At 39.7% G+C, this 18367-nt stretch overlaps 1 protein-coding gene across 7 annotated transcripts in view; it reads right to left on the bottom strand.

Moving 5' to 3' along the window:
* Positions 1-18367, bottom strand: part of CNKSR2 (connector enhancer of kinase suppressor of Ras 2) — a 216179-nt gene that overhangs the window by 87123 nt on the left and 110689 nt on the right. For 4 of the 7 annotated variants that reach the window (XM_052793911.1, XM_052793913.1, XM_052793912.1 and 1 more), the window contains one exon: positions 3253-3386. In XM_052793911.1, the coding sequence (XP_052649871.1) occupies positions 3253-3386 (134 nt within the window). Of the gene's footprint in view, positions 1-3252; positions 3387-13561; positions 13709-18367 lie in introns of all 7 variants that reach the window. The other 3 variants (XM_052793909.1, XM_052793910.1, XM_052793915.1) reach the window with 1 other exon arrangement.

The raw sequence follows: 18367 nt of genomic DNA, 5'->3' as shown, positions 1-18367 counted from the left end.
GGCACACGCTTTGCGGTTTGTGTAAAGATCCCCAAGACGATTGCTTATCCCTTCCCCGCTCTCCCCGCCAACTCTCTGAAAATGCAAACTACTCAAAGGCATCAAACAAGAGAGCAAGCTGTGCCTGGGGTGGGAGCCCTCTCCTCGCGCTAGATGAAGCAGGGCTCAGTAAACCTGCTGGTAGGACCGTGCCTGGAGACGGCTGCAAGAGACCTAATCAGACAGTAATTTCTGGGCAGCAAAACGCACGGGAGGCAGCCAAGATTGAAGCCGGAGCCTCGTGCCCTCCTTGGAGTGCTTCTGCCCCTCTGGAACGCCGCGTGAGTTCCGAGCTGGCCAACGTGCTGACCCGTACTTCCCTCGGCGCCCTGAGACTCCACCTGAGGACGAAGCAAAGCCTCCTCGTGGGACCCAGGCAGCCGCGGAGGATGAGAAACGGCCGTCCTGCCCTCGGCTGCAGCCGCGCAGCACCGCGAACCCCCCCCGACCGCTACGCTCGGTTTGCCGGGCTGCCGTCCCAGAGCAAGGATGCTGTTGGAGCCCCACCAGGTCTGGGAGCTCATCTCCAGCCACGGGAAGAGCTCCTGCGGTGACGGCGCTGGGGGACCCCGGCGGGTAACGCGATGGAGACTGACCTAAACCAGCTGGATGCTAACCGGTGCTAACGCAGCTACCGTCAGGGGCTGGCACAAGGCAGCCTCGGCGATAAGGAGGGCAGCCTGAGCAGGGGGGGGAGCTTTACTGCGGAGCCCCCAGGCAAAACCCCCTTTGCCACAGCCCTCTGGAGACGAGGGCTGCAGTTCTCACCCTCAAAGGTATCCGACAAATTCGAGCGGGCACTAACTTACAACCAGCACTGCTAAGTACCCGGGACACGGAGAGCGCCGGTCCCCCTTTCTCCCACCATCCGTGTGAGGTTACGTCGGCAGCTGTACTACCTGCGGGTATCGTCACCAGGGCGGCGTGGCTTCGAGGTTTTACAATTTACATCAAAATATCAAGTCTTTCACTCTATTCCAGAAACAAAAGGAGGGTTTGTTTGGTTGGGTTTTTTCCCCCTTGGATCGGCAACGACAAACTGAGAAATAGATGCTGAACAATTTGATAATACCCAAAATAAAGACATGCTTAAATATAGTTAATCATGGACAAAAAACCCCTGATGAAATGCCAAAACAGATTATTCAGAAACACTGTACGCTATGTGACAGGTTTGTGAAACGAAGTAGAATCCATTAGGATTAAGCTGAAAAAAAAAAAATTCCAATGTACAAAGCTTAATCTCTCTGTAAGATTACAGCTTGTACTAATGTATTATAAGATTTAATCAGAATTGGTCCAAACTACTGCATTGTCATCATCATTTAAGAAATGTTATTAATAAATAATCAAAATGTATTTTGAAGATCTCATTTTCTACAGCAGAATCTAAAAACTGCTGAGCAGTGAATATTCACTAAAAATACTTCCAAAAAAAGGATGCATTTCTTATCAAATAAAAGTATTTTTGTGGTGGTAAACATGATCAGGAACAGTACAAAGGTACTACTTCTTTTTAGATAGTATAGTTTCAGGAGCAACAGGTCTTTACCATAAAACTACCACGTTCAAAAAGAAACCCGAGACTATGTTTTGGTTGGGGTTTCTTTTTGGAGATTTTTTACATTAATGGGTTGGAATTAAATACTTGATTTTTTTTCTGTAGATTTTCTGAAAACCATGCCCTTAAAATATTTACATAGATATAACAAAATAATGTTATCAGAGAGATAAGACACATTCAATCCCTATGAACACTCAAGTGTCATGACTGACAACATTTTTATTTAATTAGAAGAAAAAAAAATTAGTGAACTAGACTATGTATTCTGTTTGTCTCTTTGTCACTTCAAGACAGATACTAGAGTAATTGTGTTAGCAAGTTCAACTGCATTATATGTGTCACATTTGAAATAAAAAGGCAGTTTGGGTTGGGTTGGTTTTTTTTTTTTTTTCAATAAATAAAAAACAAGCCAGGTAACAGACGAGGCAGGGATGAGAAGAAGGAACATGGGACTCAGCTTATGGCTTCACAAAAGTCTTGTGACATCATCTAAACCATGAAGTGCAAAGTCACCTTTTGCCCTCGAAGGTTTTTCATATCTCTGAAGAGCAAGAATTTATCATAGAATCACAACTCCTCCCCACTAGGCAAGTTAATTTGCCATATACCTCACTCTCGGATAACCCCCAGGAAAGTCTTGTCGGTATCAGGTCATACATCTTATTAATTGGCTAGAAGAGTTACTGATAAGAAAGTCTAAGAAAAACTCAGTTGCAAGAAACTCGGGTACAAGGAAGGACATGCTGCCCTTACAACCATTGCAAGGAAGTTATCTAAAAGAAAAGCAAGAATTTAAAAATACATTGACTGGACATATGATAGCCTGCATCTAAGAACATGGAAGCTTTAAAAATACTGATTCCTATTAAATACCTTCCTAGACCTCTGGGTAGCTACCTCCATATAATTTATAGGCCATCATTCTCTCACAATTTTAGGAAAGCAACATCTGTGTACATTACGGAATTACACTGAATCATTTGAGGTTGTATAAGGGTAGGGTGATGAATTTGCAAGGAGGATCTGCTGCTTTTCTGGCTCAGCAAGCCCAGAGACCTGGGAGAGATGAAAATGCCTGTTCCAGGTGGCAGGTCAGAGTAGTAGATGTATTTACAGAGAACAGCATGGTCACTGCAGCATCTAGCAGAGTGGCCACACTAAAACGCAATCCTGAAATTTGCTCTAACACTATCAAATCAAATACATCAAAAAAAGAAAACGCTATGGCAGAACAAAAAAAAGTCGAAAGTTTCTTGCTTTTAGCTCAGCCTCCTTTGTTGCATCATGGTTATTAGGCAAGGGGACAGATACGAACTCTTTTCCTAGTTATACATTCAGGGTTTCAGGTAATTTTTGCTCTTCTGAAATAGGATGAGGCTGTTACAGACAACAGATTATCCCATATTTGAGAAAATAGGGTACCGAACCTTCTTTTCTAAAGCCTACTGTCTGTTTTGCAGGCAAGAGACTGATTCACATCGTTGTGGGTTTGATTCAACATATCTACCCTTAATAACCAGTTCACCTGCAAAATTAAGTATTATCAGCCTAATCCCGCAGGGCAGGCTGATAAGTGGGTAGGAACAGAATGGTCAGTTATTTTACAAATATTTTTTACATTGAATTGTACCTGAAATGATCTTTTTTACCTTGGAACATAAGGTTCTGTTGGAGGAGGGGGTATGTAGAGATCCTGAAGGGCAGAGCTGTCTCTTTTTGTAGGTGTGCTGATAGTGCTGGATGGCGTAGCAACACTGCTTGTAGGACTTCTAGGAATAAGAGGCTGGTTCAAAAGAGAAAGAAAAACAATCAAGATTATCCTTACATATTATACATTTTTATTTGAAAAAGCTATAAACATTCTATAGTTCAGAAAGTTAAAGAAATAGTTAACAGTTCTAATGTTTTGTGTGCTTTTAAACTGACTGAAAAACCACTCACGCTAAGGAGACAGATCTGTGAATGGACGTGTATTGCACTTATAAAAATGACTCCTCTGATTACATCTTTCTCCCTTTTGCACAGCAAGATTATTGCAAATGCCCATAAAAATAGTAATCAGTAGGGCCACTGGTGAAATCTTAATGAGCAAATAACATACAAAATCCAGTAAATTCCTTAATTAAACTAACATTGTAAAGAAAAAGTCTAGTGTTTACAGTAAAAGGTGCGTAAGCAAGCATTAAATTGAATGTCATCTCCCCCCATCTGCTCTACAGCTTAAGAATTAGCTTAAGTAAAAGCTTCAGTTTATGTCTGCAGATGCTGTAAAATCAGGTACTGCGTCCTCAGAGCACACACGCTATGAGACAGAATAAACTGGAGATTATTATTCTTCTTCACTCCCCTGGGCACACTCCTCACAAAGTAACATTTACTCACAAGTAAATAAATAAATTGTACACTCCTTGCAGAAAAATCATGCATTCTAGTTATCGTTCCAGTCCAAATAGGATCCTTCCTCTTAATCACATCTCCCTCTCTCGTGAATTAGGCACCCCTTTTTCTTCCTCAACTATCTTGGCTAGCTAAATAATGACCAACCATTTGAAGACTTTATTAAATCACTGTAGGGCTGGAAATTGCAGAAAGATTTTCTAACAGTCTCTATACAGATGCAGAAAAATGAAATGAGAAGAAAACTTTGCTTTAGTCTACTTAATAATATGTCTGCCTAATAACAAAAGCCTTATGTTGCCTTGGCTTGTGCGATAGGTAAACTCACGCAGAAGAAAAAGAAAAATGGCGAAACAGCAAGTACAACAGTATCTTCATATACCCTAACATTAGTCTAACATTAAACAAATGCTGAGTTTTGCTTTGAAAGAGTTCTTTCCCCTCCATTTTTTTGGAAGGGAACACCTTGAAGAAAGAAGCGTTGGGATTAAAGACAGTTCACCATACCTATAATTTCTGACCTAAGCAACTACTGGAGGACACAAACATTTCACATTGTATTGATAGCAGAGAAGCTCTAAATACTGACTGAACAAGTGCATAGGAAGAACCTTCTGCCAGCACTATTAAGAATACTTTGTGACAGACCAAGAGGGCATTCCTGTGCAGAATAATCAGTTCTCATTTTCTAGATATTAGTCTTGACACTATAGCAGTATACCTATACTGCAGAAAACCTCGAGTTAAACAGCAGGAACTTTTTCAAAATGTTGGCCTTTCATAAGCTAGCAATGAGGCATTCAAATTTATGCTTATCAAGAAAAGCTCCCACCATTGCGTTACTTTTTTTCAATCTGTATGCAAGAATAATGCATGCCACCTAGGAAACATCATCCTTTAGCCAGTTACTGCCTTGTTTTAGGAACAGAGCTGTGTTAGATGTTGTTTATCTCAAACAAAATAAAATGTATGCTTAAAAGTCTCTTGTTAAAACTTTGCAAATCCCCTTTTAGAGCAACAGCTATAAACTGACACAAGTTTTCTCTTTCTGAATGTTAGAAAACCACCTCCTGAAAAACAGTGATACTGCTAAATTCCTTCCTCCCTCGTTAGAGTTAACGTGAGTATTCTGTAGCCAGGCCAATGAAGGACTGCCAGTATTTACAGGAAGAGAGGGAGAAAGACACACACACAAAACCAGACAGATAAAAGACTTTACGACCACTAAAAACAAGACAGAAGTCTGCAAAAATAAGAATAAAGTTGGTGGCAAAACTGGGTAAAAAAGCAAAAAACTAAGAAAAAACCCTCTTTCAGATAAACAAAAATCTTATCCTTTAAATTTTCACCGTGACACTGTAGCCATGGATATTCTTGAACCACTTACTAATACACTGGTTATTTCCTTTCTGATACCTTGCACTTCTATGACAAGTACACTTTGTGGCTTGCTGAGTAGCCTGTAGAATTAATTTTCTTTGTAAGTCAAAAGAATTGTGTGACCCAGACCCTGTTTACACTTGTTAAGCCCAGGCTGTTGCTGTTCATGGCTCATACTCTCAAGAGCACTGAGAGGAAGGCAAGCTGGATAGATGGATTTGCTCTTCTCCACCCTGGGGAAGAAGACAGTCCTTTACTTTTCCTGCATGAATAGGTAGATAAGAGGAAAGGGGCCCTAGAGACTAGCTTGATGCTAATCAATGGGAGTTTATGGTTTATGTCACATAAGGAAAATCATGCTCAAGCATAGCAGTGACCTGGACTTACAACAGGTTGATGAGCCTTCGGTGGTCCTGACCAGCTGCTGGAGGGCTAGAGGACACAGGTAAAGAATTCTCCTTGTGCTACAGCCTGGAATACCTGGGCTTAACTATTTAAATACTAATGATATGGGGCTAATTTCTGAAAAAATGTTTTTGCTAAAGTCTGAGGATTCTATTGGGTGACTTCACACCTCACCGGTCTCTGCTAAGACACAACCCAAACATACAGGTCAGTTTGTCCTCCAGAACAGTTTGCTGGAAGATGCTGGAAATCAGTTGAGGTTTGTGCATCTTTGACAAATGCGTATTTTGGTTCATCTTTTGGCTTGGCAAGGTAGTTAGAACAGCGAGTGCAAGAGGAAGAAACGGTATTCACAGAAGAACACACGTTACCCAGCTACCTGAAGGTAAAAGGTTTCCCTCAAACTGTTCCCATGTCAGACACTTTCAGAGGTGAAACTGCAGTGCAATTGGTGAAAGTCTGAATGACTGCGGTATGGCAACGTGGGTAGACCTTCCCAGGGCACCTGGAGCTCCCAAGGGGATAGAAACTGTAATACAATCTAGAACAAGTAGAAGCACAATCCTGCAGGATTGTCTCAAAACATAGTAGGATGTCTCATATCTTTTCCATATTTAGGTCATATTGCCAAAGTCAACTCTCCAGCTTATTTCTACAAAAACAGAAAAGCTGTGTAACTAGATAAAAAGGAGAAATCCAAATTTAAAAATAGGTCACCACTTTTTTAAAAAATGTATTTATCACCACTTCACCAGTAAATCAGTAGCTCAGTAAGAACTGCTACACAGTAAAAGCATTCAAATGGTCTCTCCTGGTAGTAGCTCAACACACTGAGAGCATTGCTGTAACTACCACCTTGTGCTGTAGGAGTTCAGCTTTCATTTTATAAAGAATTAGAAGTCTTCAGGCCCTCCTGGTTGAAAAGAGAGCCTTCAGAAAATGGCCTGCAGGTATGGTGCATACACATGGCATTTTGCATTGCAATTTAGAGAGACCTCAACCATTCAGTTCAAGTCAATCTGTGCACCTGCAAGTAAATCAGCTCATGTAGCTCTCCAGTTCAATAGCAGCCATTCAGTGGACCACATGCAGGCACACTGAACAGAAAAACACATGGAACTCCATTCAAGTATTTCTGAATTGGATGCCTTGGAGATCAGTGTTATCCCTGAGTTAATTCTCTTCCAAGGACTAGAGCTTTTTCCTGCTGCTGTCCCTTTCAGTAGGCTGGCCAGGGCAAATAGGATTGCTGAAACAGCGATAAAACTAAAAAGTTTTCAGGTCCAAAGAGTTAAATACGTGACCCATGGGAATAGCCTGACAGAGACAGTTTAAAAGTTACATAGCAAAATTGGAATAGCCTCAAAAATGTCCCGCAAAAGATCCTGCATCAATTTTAACCCATGATGACAGACACAAAATCCATATTTCAATACAGTTTGGAGTACTATTTCTCAAACATTTTGGATGCACCATCCTCCTTCAGGATAATTAGTCTTCGTGGCCCCTTTCCCAAATTGTCAGTTGGCCAGGGAACAGATAACCAACTATCTTCACTTAGAGCAGCTCAGTGTCTCTCACACAGGGAAATAAGGAGTCCCTGTACGTACTGACTGACAGCACACAGGCACTTAACTCCCCGCGCTCCCCCAGAAGCGGTTCTGTCCCCGCTTAGCTCTGCCCTGCCGTCCCCAACTCCCTCTTGCTACCGGGACCTATTGCTGCTTTTCCCATCCCCAATCCTGAAGGAACGGAGGGTGCCCCCAGTAAACCACCGTATTATTTTTGCTTTTTCTCTCTAAACAATGAATGTAATTAATATTTAATATATACTATCTAAAATTCTTTTTAATGTTTTTTTTAAAAACACTTTGAACCTTTCACTAACTCCCTTGGAAGCTGCAATATATAGTTTGAGAAACATTGCTCCAGAAAGAGACACAATTTTTAAAAATATAAGCAAAACCAATACAAAATTTTTAGTGGTAATATCTTTATACAGTATTTGCATCAGTAAACAGATTTTACTCCTAATATATTTTTTCATATTGGATCAAGGTTATGACAATTTATTGAACAGAATGCTTCTAATAAAATAAACTTTTTATAAGACCAACCATGGCACGAAGTAATGAAATACTATAATTCACACGCTGTAGGAAAACCCAGTCAGAATCCATTTTAACAGTGCTGCAAAGAATGCCCGGTTCCCATGTAGTTAAAAGACAATTAAGCAACTGAAGAGCAAACAAGTTAGTATTTTATTCAGATTTAAAGATTAAAAAGTGTGAGGTCATTCATTCTAATCATAAGTGAGGAAAACGGAATATAGCATTGTCTCTAGATGAATGAAGAAGGCCAGATAATCAAGTAAGGAAAAATACTAAATAAAAATAATAAAAGTAGCATTTTCTCTCAAACCAAGGACTGTTCTTATTGTTGCTGTTGCTTCTTAGGAGGCTGAAAAGCTGAATATATCATAGTGCAGATATGATGCATGTCATAGTGGAGATATGATGCATATCTAATCCAAAATAAAGTCTGTTTAAAAAACTACAGGTACTGAAATCTTGGTGGTTTTATAACGGTAAAATTTAATCACATACAAAACAGTACAGTGAACTATTTTAAATATACAAAAGGTGACATTTAAGTAAGCTTGGTGAAGAGTGTGACAGAGTGTTTAAGAGGGGTCAGAAGGTTTTTTTCCAAGTCAACACACAAGACGTGGCTGTCAGCTGGACCTGCCCCTAACCTCACTGACATCGATAAGAGCCTTTTCACTGATAGCGGCAGGCTGTATCCAAATTAGCTGAAGCATGGCAACATGTTGCTCTACCACTCCTTTTCTGTATTATAAAGAAACTGGATGAAGAGTCTTCCACGCTGTAGTCAAAGTCCAGATTCTTTTGACTAATTAACAAAGCATTTTCCAGAAGGCAAAGGAGGACTTTGCAGCTAGCTTCTTGCTAGCGTGATGATAGCAACTTACGTAAGATTTCATGCGCTCCAAAAAGCTTCTCTATCGAACCTTCCACCCTTGTTCAAACAGCACTTTGGGGAGCCTCCCTTTGAAACCTCCCCAAAATAACACAAAGTGGAAAGGAGAAATAAAACAGACAATCTAGAGTAGAGGACATTTATTTAAGTTAGGTTTGAACCAGGCAAAAATTTGGAGAGTTCAAAGAAAATTAAGTCACCTCTATGTCAAGTAAGGAAAATAAAACTAAAGGTTAAACTTAATTGGTTTGTTCACCACATTCAGTAGCAGTCAGAAATACAAACGTTGCAATCTGAAATATCATTCCAGGCTTTCACAGAGCAGATCAGAGTATCAGAAAAAGTAACTGAAAGGCGAATTTAGTAAGATATGTCTTGCAGGAATAGCATCTTAATATTTATGGTACAATACCATATTAATGAATACCTTCAACTGCAAAGGCAACCACAAAATTCCCCAAGGCCACAGCTGCCTAATTGAAATGTTATAAAAGCAATAACGAGAAACACAGGCTGAAAAATCCCTTGACTTCACAAATTCGGACATGATTTCGGAATGTATCGAGGGAGCACTTTGATTATCTGCAAGAAGTTGGACACTGATGGATATTAAAACAGACAATCATCAAGTGACTGAAAACAAAAAAACACCCCAGCACTTCCTTTCATCAGGACACAAGGGGAAAAAAAGGATGTTTCTCTTTCTGTACTGATTGACCTTAGAGCTGGAATTAATGCACTTGTAAATACAAACTCATTATGTAATGGTGCATAGTATAGCCATAGGCTAATTGTATTATTTTACTGTACATCAAGCCATTCAATATCAGTTTCAGGACTGCTACACAGGATGCATAATTCTTCTTCTTCTTTCCTTCCCCTAACCTTTCATATTTATTCTAAGGATAAGAATATTTGTGAAAAGAATGAATATACCGCATTTCTGCTAAAAGTAAAAAAAAAGCCAAAGAATTAATCAATAATTAGGTAGACTGCATTTAACTCCTAATTCATGACAAGATTGCGATGTGAAGGCAGAGCTGTTCAAGGTAAACCACTGAACGTTCTAAGAAGTATTTATGCCAATTAGTAGCCAGTTAATATCCGAATGGTCTAAAAGTGTTTTCCACACTCGGAGACCCTGAACATTTGGCTGGCATATGGCTAATCTAGATCACTAACAGTGGTCAGCAAGCTCTTAAAAATTTCATTATCAGAATGCATAATTTAATTACCAGGATGCCCTGTCACTCACACACCAAACTGCTTGATACACTGGTAGTACCTGCATACTGCCTGTACTGGAAGACTCATCTAGCACTTTCCCAGTTTACAAGCAGACTTAGTATCTCTCCATCAGGTCTAGTTTTTCATGTAGCTGCAAACAGCAAACTTCATGTTCTTACATACGATTATTGACTAAACAAGCAGAATGCAATTTACCAATAATGCCTCAACATTATTCACTTTCAGCTAACATTAAGTTTTGAAGGCTCTCAATTAAAACATCCCAATGTAAATCTCAATGTAAATGAATCTCTTAATTTAATTCACTGAAATATTTACCTTCTACATTCACTGCAACAGCTGTTAAACATATTCATTGGTGGGGTGCATACAAAAACTCAGTCTCTGGTTTTGTGTCAGCCTCCTTATATTAGGGCAAACTTCCACCTTCCCACCTCACTCATTGCAATTTGATTAGGATGACACACTGCATTTTTCCTCTGTTCACTTCATTTGCGGAACCAAAAAACCCACAGCAGCCAGTTTGCAGGTCCTAATTCCCAGTTTATCAGAATATCATCCTCATATCTTGTTCTAGAGGCTTTTGAATATTTTGCTCATATTTTGTACTTTCACAGAATTACTACTGAGTCATAATTTCCTTATAGCTTGTGTCTGTTGAATAAAACATATCGTTCAATTAACTAACTTAGTTCTGGGCTGACAGCACAATTATAACATTCTCAATTATTTCATGACACCCTGATATAGGAAAACAAGTTATCATAATTTCCCCTGCTTCCAAAGCTGATGGAAATACTGCTTTTCCTTACGGTTTTTTTAGCTACTTGCTATCACTTTTCCCGTCCTCTCACACTGCCTCCCAAGCTCCTATTAAAGAACAGCACCCTTACGTGAATCAGGAACATAAGAAATTTCAGAACAGCCATAGGGCAAATCGCAATTACAAAACTTACAGTTTTTCTGAAGATTTTTTCAGAAATTTTTGAAGTAAATTCTGTTCAATAAACATAATTTCTTCATATTTTTAATAGCTATAAAACTACACCACACTCTGCTTTTGCTGCTTGTTATTAATCAAACATACAGTACTGATTTCACACTTAGGCCACGTTTTAAATTTAACATCAGCTGACTTAACATCTGTTCACCTCTGATCTGCATAAATTAACAACAGACATCTCCACATTATGCAGCTTCTGAAGTTTGTCTTCACCCTGGAGCTTTTTCGACACTCAGTCTACTTAAGAAAACTGTTGTTTCTCACACTAAAATCATAAATTACAACAGACACACATATGCGCACTGCACACATAAGTGTTGAATGAGGTTCTGGTCTTCTCCTGGTGTCATGTTTGATAAAATCAGAACAATATCATCGTGATACCAGAATTATACCTCTAATGTTTAACAGTATCTCTATTTGTACTCATATTAGCCTTAAAAATATTCATATTTCCTATTCTATCAGAAAAAACCCCACACCAAAACCAATACTCACATTATCCCCGCTCCCCAAACCTGTAAGATCACAGAAAACCCCTATCTAGGGTCAGTCTCATCGTATCTAATACAGATAATCTACATTTGAGCTAGCTGTCCAGACTCCCTTTCTCATCAAATGGAGAGAAAGAGGCACGCGCAGGGTCCCGTTCACCTCGTCCTGCGGTAGATCAGTCCAAAACAGGCCAAGATGAATGAAGCAATAACTATCACATATGTCCTCTGGCCAAAAGGAGTAAAAATGAGAAACCTGAATGGTATGTAGATATGTACATAGCAGATACCTAAAGTTAGATCAGTTGAGTAACACCCTAGTATCTGTACTCAACTAAGGATGCCGAGGTGCAAAACAGAGCCAAATAAAACACACTAAAAGATGACTGGATTTTTGCTTCTGGAAGTGAGTGTGGAGTTTTGAGCAGACCCACAACTTTAGCTCATGACTGCGTTCACTGTAAAAGGACCGCAGGAATCCTCACGTTCCTACTGGACTTAGTTTAAATGGTGGAAATTGGTTTCTGTCCAATTTCTTCCCACCCTTTTGGAGTAGCCTGCCTTGAATTAATTGCTTATTTGCTACTGTCTGCATCAATGGCCCGTGTCAGAAACTTCTGTTTTGGGGTCTTCGATGTACTTATTCTAGCGGCAAATGACAAACTGAACCAAAAAGAATATTCAGAAGAATAACCCAATTCACCCAAAGAAATACCAAACTCACCCGAAGAGGATTTAGACTGAAAGCATTTGACTCCATTTAAAGCAATGATGTGCATTTTTCATTTGTTTTTATGTTCTCACTAAAGCTATGATAAAAGTGCAGCCTTCAAGTATGGACATTCATACACTCAATATCATGCATACAGATTTCCAATTTTATGTTCAGACACTAATAAGATATTTTTGGTTGAAAGTTTTTTGATCACATGTCTAGTCAGTTCTTTATATCTGAAAGACCAAGACATCTCAATCATTTAAAAACTTACTCAGTTTCAAAGACAATGATGCATTTAACCATTATAAAATAATTTTTTTATATATATATATATACATATTTGAAAGAAGTTCTTCATGGCATTAGTTCTTTTTATGAATCTCTTAATTTTTTAAATGGCAAAGACCACAGCTACTGGCAAGGGCATTTCTGTATCTCATTTTCCTTTTGCCCCAACTTTGCAGAAGTCTTTTCTCTCTCAAATGTACTTAATTTTAAATTACAGTTTTTATCGTGATAATAAAAATGTCCCAAAGAATGCATTCTTTATGCAAAGAAAATAAATTTCTAAATATTGTTCTATCTGAACTGAATGAAAAAAGGGATTATTTGTCAGTTCCATCTGTTGGTTACATGCTTTCATCAGTCTGGACATAACTTTTATGTCCTAGAGTAATCCATCACAGCAACATTTTATCCTAGAGTGAAACACAAAAGCTTAATGAAACCATTCCATGGTTTTGAGCACATTACAGGCTTACTACAATTAAAGGCCCAGACGGACATCCTGTGCTACACCGCCTTATGTGCAAGGGTTCAATCTCAAGGACAACTTTGACATGAATACAACTTTATTCACATGAGGAAATTTTGACAGTCAAGTGGTTCGTTGAATAAAATCGCCTTATAAATTTTTCTATAACTCCATGATTGCTCAAATTGAGAACTCAAGATCTTTTCCTCCCCTCTTTCTTTGAGGTTATACTGCACTGAGAGATTAACAAGAAGTCAAACTAAAATTTATCAGTTTCTAAAGTATGCTTGTTTCCCCTTGCCTAGAAAAGTTATCTGGGGCTACTTTTCTGCATTGTAAAACACTGGGATGATTACCTCTTAACTTTGAAAAGTTCTACTAACAGGTTTAATTTCAATTGAGCTTATGAGAACAAACTGCAGAGAAATCATTTCAGAAACAATTTTTCAAAGCATACAAGAGTAAATCCATATGCTGCTGAGATGAAGCACAATAAAGCATCATTGAGATAATCTATAGTTAAAATGATGGTGTATGACTTATGATTAAGCTTCATTACCTGCAGAGCAAGGGGCTTCCATCTCATATTTTTCAGTAAAGCTGGTGCTGAGGTAAGCATGCTCTGAGGTCGCTTTTTCAAAGTTAAGATAACACCACTCGGATCCTCTCGTAGTGCATTCACCAAATTTTTCAACTGCCACCCCACCTGGTAACCAGTAAAATCATTACAATAAAATTGAGGTACAGTATTCAATATGTAATGTTCCCTTTTTAAATAAGATTAGTAAAATAACATAATAGGAGTGTGTAGATATATATATATATTAAAGGAGATTAACTCTAGAAATGTCAGAAATGAATTACTGCATAAAAATCATGTCAACTAAAATAATTATTATAATGCATTAAGATGGATATGCATCATTTCAGGTTTTAGAATTAATAAACTACTGTTACTCCGCTGTAAATGCACAATTAAATCTCAAAGTCTTTTCAAAATTAGCCTTGTACATAGACTTTAGAGACTAGAAAGTTAAAAAGCCCTGGCTTCTGCATTGACAGTTAATTCAAAACTGAGCATTTTGTACTCCATGGTTACTATTTAAAGTCCACTAACCACATGTAATCATACTACTTCTACTCCTAGCAGTTATGCAAGCACAAACCAGTTCAGGAAAATCTTCTACTCTTCACACTGCTATAAAAATAAAATCAGAATTACAAGGCCTTTTTTTTAAATAGCACTTCTTTCATGACGATTTCAGAAACAAATACAGTAAATTAATGACAGAAATGTAGTATAGCCACTACTTGAGTATTAGCCCAAAGTAAAATCTTCCTAATTGAATTACAGCATTTTGAAATATTCTAAAATTAAGAACTTGACTAACATGGAAAGCAAAAAGTCTTTATTTATAAACGCAGGATAGAACTTTCTGAATCATTTACTTCGCATATTTGAAAAAAGTACTTCAAATATTAAAACAGTACAACCCATGACAACGGTTTTCAGCCTAAACAACGCCTGATTTTACATATCTATTATTCAATCCCTGTATTTTCAAGTCTGGCACCTAGAGTGGCAATACATAGAATCATACATCCCTTGAAAATCTTGGCCTGTAGACTTAGAAAGTGATTATTTCTGTAAACTTGACAGCTTTTCCACCTTTTTCTCTCTCTCTTCCACTAAACAAACAAGTAAATTTTCCTGAATGTTTAAAGGATCACAGTTATAAAATTTTCCTGCTTTTGCAATTTGTACAAGAACAATGTTAAGAAGAAAATTATCCAATTGAAAAGTTAAATTCTACTGAAAAAACATCTAGAACTCTGAAGCGATAAGGTAACATCATCTTAAAATGGTTACTTTATATCATGTCAATACATCTGAAAAAAATCAAATGGGCAATGTGAACAAAGAGAATGCTGATGTTCCTTATCACTGGTATAGTGCAACATGACACAAATATATATTTATCTATGTTTAAGCAAAGTAATCACATGTAGGTTGTTGCTACTTATTTTTTTACCTTATTCCCTATTATACCAAAACTCACTTTGTTTGCTCAGTATCACTTATTTTAAGAGCTGATACTCCCATATGAGCATGCCGCTTAAGCCAACACTAACGCTTACCAACAACCCTGAATCACAGACATGGTTCAATCCTCAACACTCTTCCTCAGCTACCGTGAGCCTGCTTGTCCTGTTCTCACCACAGCAAACTTCGTTATATCCAGGATGCAATTCTACAGTAATATTATTGCAAACAAAGAAACAGGGTGCTGACAACATGCATCTTTATGCATCATTTTCCAGCTTCCACAGAAGACTTCCAAGCATGCCGGAATTCTTATTTTCAGTCCAATGTACTAGGCATATGGCTATTATACTTTAAATAAAATGAAACATGAACGTAATCACCTTCAGCCCAATTCCCACATCCCAGTGAAGTCTCCATTCCGTTTCAACAGTATCGAAACCAAGTCTCTGTAAGTTCAAGCTTTGTGTCTTAATATTATGATTTTATAAAAAGATACCTTGCTATTTACAATACTGTTTTCCTACTCGGAGAGACTTCCACCACTCCTTAGAAACAATATATTCCCCATAGTTCCATAATGCCACCGTGGGCATACGCAAGGTTTCATTTGCTACCCCAAAGAAGGAATTAAAGGCTTACAGTTCATGTAAGGTGTCTCTGTACGAAAGCTACTGTATACTTTAATTCCCTAATGTAACAACTGAAGACAGACTTCTGGAGTGGAATCCTTCTGCTGAATAAAGCAGCACAGGGAGCCTTGAGAAGAACGTGATGTGGCCCCAGTTAGGGAGTCAGGATATAAAATTCTTGCCATTTAAGTTGGTAGGTCGCTGCACGCGAAAGCTGTGCTTTAAAGCCATCTGTTTCTCACTGAAATAGCCAGCGGAATATAAAAAAAACGGGGGATTTTTGGTTACACTGGCAGTTTTAAAATTATTTTAAATGCACGTCCATACTTTGCAGAGATAGACTGTGTCGTGTATTTCAACGACACCTTACATTGCAATAAATGGGAGATTAGTCTCTTTATGAGGGTTAGGGGGATTAAAGAAAAAAATCACTTCAAAGCACTAAATCTGATGTATTTAATTTAGAAGCTCATGAATATAAACAATTTAACTTAATTTTTCAGAGGAAAATTCTGAGTTTACTATAAATTTCAAATGAAGTTCATCCTCTGCTTTTACTTAGTTCCCTGACAGGAGTTTTCTGGCTAGTTCAGACAGTCCTTGGTTGCTTCTCATCTTTTGAACAGAAACAACTAAATTGGCCTAAGAGGAACAAGTCACATAAGAGGCTGTCAACAAGAAATTGAAGGAAACTGATGTCCAGGTAGGAGGCATGCTTTTCAGTTCCCACATAGTTTAGATCCCATCAAAATTCAGATTGACACAGACTAAACAGAAGCAATCTTATTTGAGGAGGTCAGGTTGGAAAGCGGAAAAGGCAGTGAATATACCTGGAACTGAAAACTGTTCTCCAGAAATCCACTTCAGTGATATGTAATCTACACTTTCTTTTAAGTGTGATTTGAATTTATTCTCTCTAATCGCTCCTCAGGACCTTCCCCGTTCTCATTACCTCCACAGTTACCAGTTCTCAACTTCTATTCATCAAGTTTTTGGGCAGAGCTTTCCAAGTCCCTACCACATCCTTTTTTCTGCCCATGTACTGCAAAAATGGACAGTAATAAGAAAGTTTCATTACTGGTTTGAAAATTCGATAGATAAGTAAAAGGACTGTATTAGCAGACGACTTCACTTACATTAAAACAACCCGAGCAATGTATTTTTAAAACAGCGCGCTATGCTGACCAGGTACCCGTTTTTAAGAACCAAGCCAGTTACTGTTGCTTGCTTTAAAATAAATTTACATCGTTAAACCAAGTGCCATCAGCAAGCGGTGGTCAGGAGAGGTCTCTCGAGCGGCAGCCTAAGCCCAGCGTTGGGTTTTGCTGCGCGGTGCCCGAATCACTCCCGGCTGCCGGTGCAGCTCGTGGCCGAGGTCGGGAAGCGCCGGGGGCTCCGGCACTGGGCACAACGCAGCCGGTCCCGGGGTAACGCCGGGAGAGCCGGGAGGGAAGCACGCCCGCTGCACGGGTGCGGGTCTGGATGCCCGAGGGCACCTCGTGGAAAGGTGGAGCTTGGAGCAGGAGAAGCCACGGGGGTTTTTTTGGTGAGGAAGGAGGAGGGCGATGGGCTCAAGGAGCAGCACGGGAAGGTGAGCACGGCAGGCAAAGATGGGGAACTAGGGGAAGAGGGAGAGGAGAGCGAGGGAGCAGCACAGGGATGCCCTGAGGGGTCGTGCTGAGCTGTTTCTGCCAAGGAGAATACAGCACCTTTGCTGGAGGAGGCTACTGCCGAGGCAAAGGAGGGATAGACAGGGTAGCCCACGTCCAAGCCACCGATGCCCCGAGGCCAGATGAGCAGCGCTGCTGGGGGACGGCGCGAGAAGGGACGTCACCCTCCCAAAGGGGAGGGCGACGCTCCGCGCCAGGAGAAGCGAGCCCGCAGGCAGGGTGCCTGCACCATCAGCATCGGGCCTCCTCCGAGTTTCTCATCTCGCCCCGCCGCTACCTGCCCAGAGGTTTCGGCCAGGCTGGGAAGCCTCACCGGAGCGCTCCAGAGACGCTCGCGGCCACCCGGGTTGCTTCCGTGGGGCAAGACGGGCATGCGGGAGCCCTGCGCTGCTGCACCCAGCTCTGACACGTCCTCCTCATCTCTCTCGCCTCCTCTCCCTCCTTCTTCTCCACCACCCGGAATATGCCAGCACCCACTACCCCAAATAGCAGGAAGCTTTGGCAGGGGGTGCTGTTAAAGCTCTGCTCCCCCAGCCACCACCTGGGAAAAGAAGATGCCCCTGAGCAAGATGAGGTGTATTTTAAAAGACCCCAATGTTTCTTTGGCTTACAGCAAGCACATCTGGATGACAATATTACAATAGCCTGAAATGGAACTTTTATTTTGAATTCCTATTCTAAATTGCCAAGAACTTTAACGTTTTAAACTATTAAAAAGTTGCTTTTAAAGTAATGACCTTTTTTCCCCAGATGAACCTATTGCCCCCTTCATGACAAGCTTGGAAAATTGGTAGTGATCTTCCCCTTTTCGGAAAGTAAGCGTGACCGTTCATCGAATCTTTTTTTTCCACACAGACGCACCCATGACAGTATTCCCAAATTTCTGTGCTCATTCATGACTTCTGTGAGTACTGCTGTATGTTATGAGCCAGAGAGGAGCTCTGTAAAATATTAACATGCAGGCAGCTCAAATACAATTGGATGGACCTAAACCAAGTATTTTTAGGATGCTACAAGAT

Source organism: Harpia harpyja, chromosome 8 (genome assembly GCF_026419915.1).
Source record: "Harpia harpyja isolate bHarHar1 chromosome 8, bHarHar1 primary haplotype, whole genome shotgun sequence".
Classification (NCBI taxonomy): domain Eukaryota; kingdom Metazoa; phylum Chordata; class Aves; order Accipitriformes; family Accipitridae; genus Harpia; species Harpia harpyja.
Note: the sequence above shows the minus strand (reverse complement) of the source record. Positions and strands in the feature narration are given on the sequence as shown.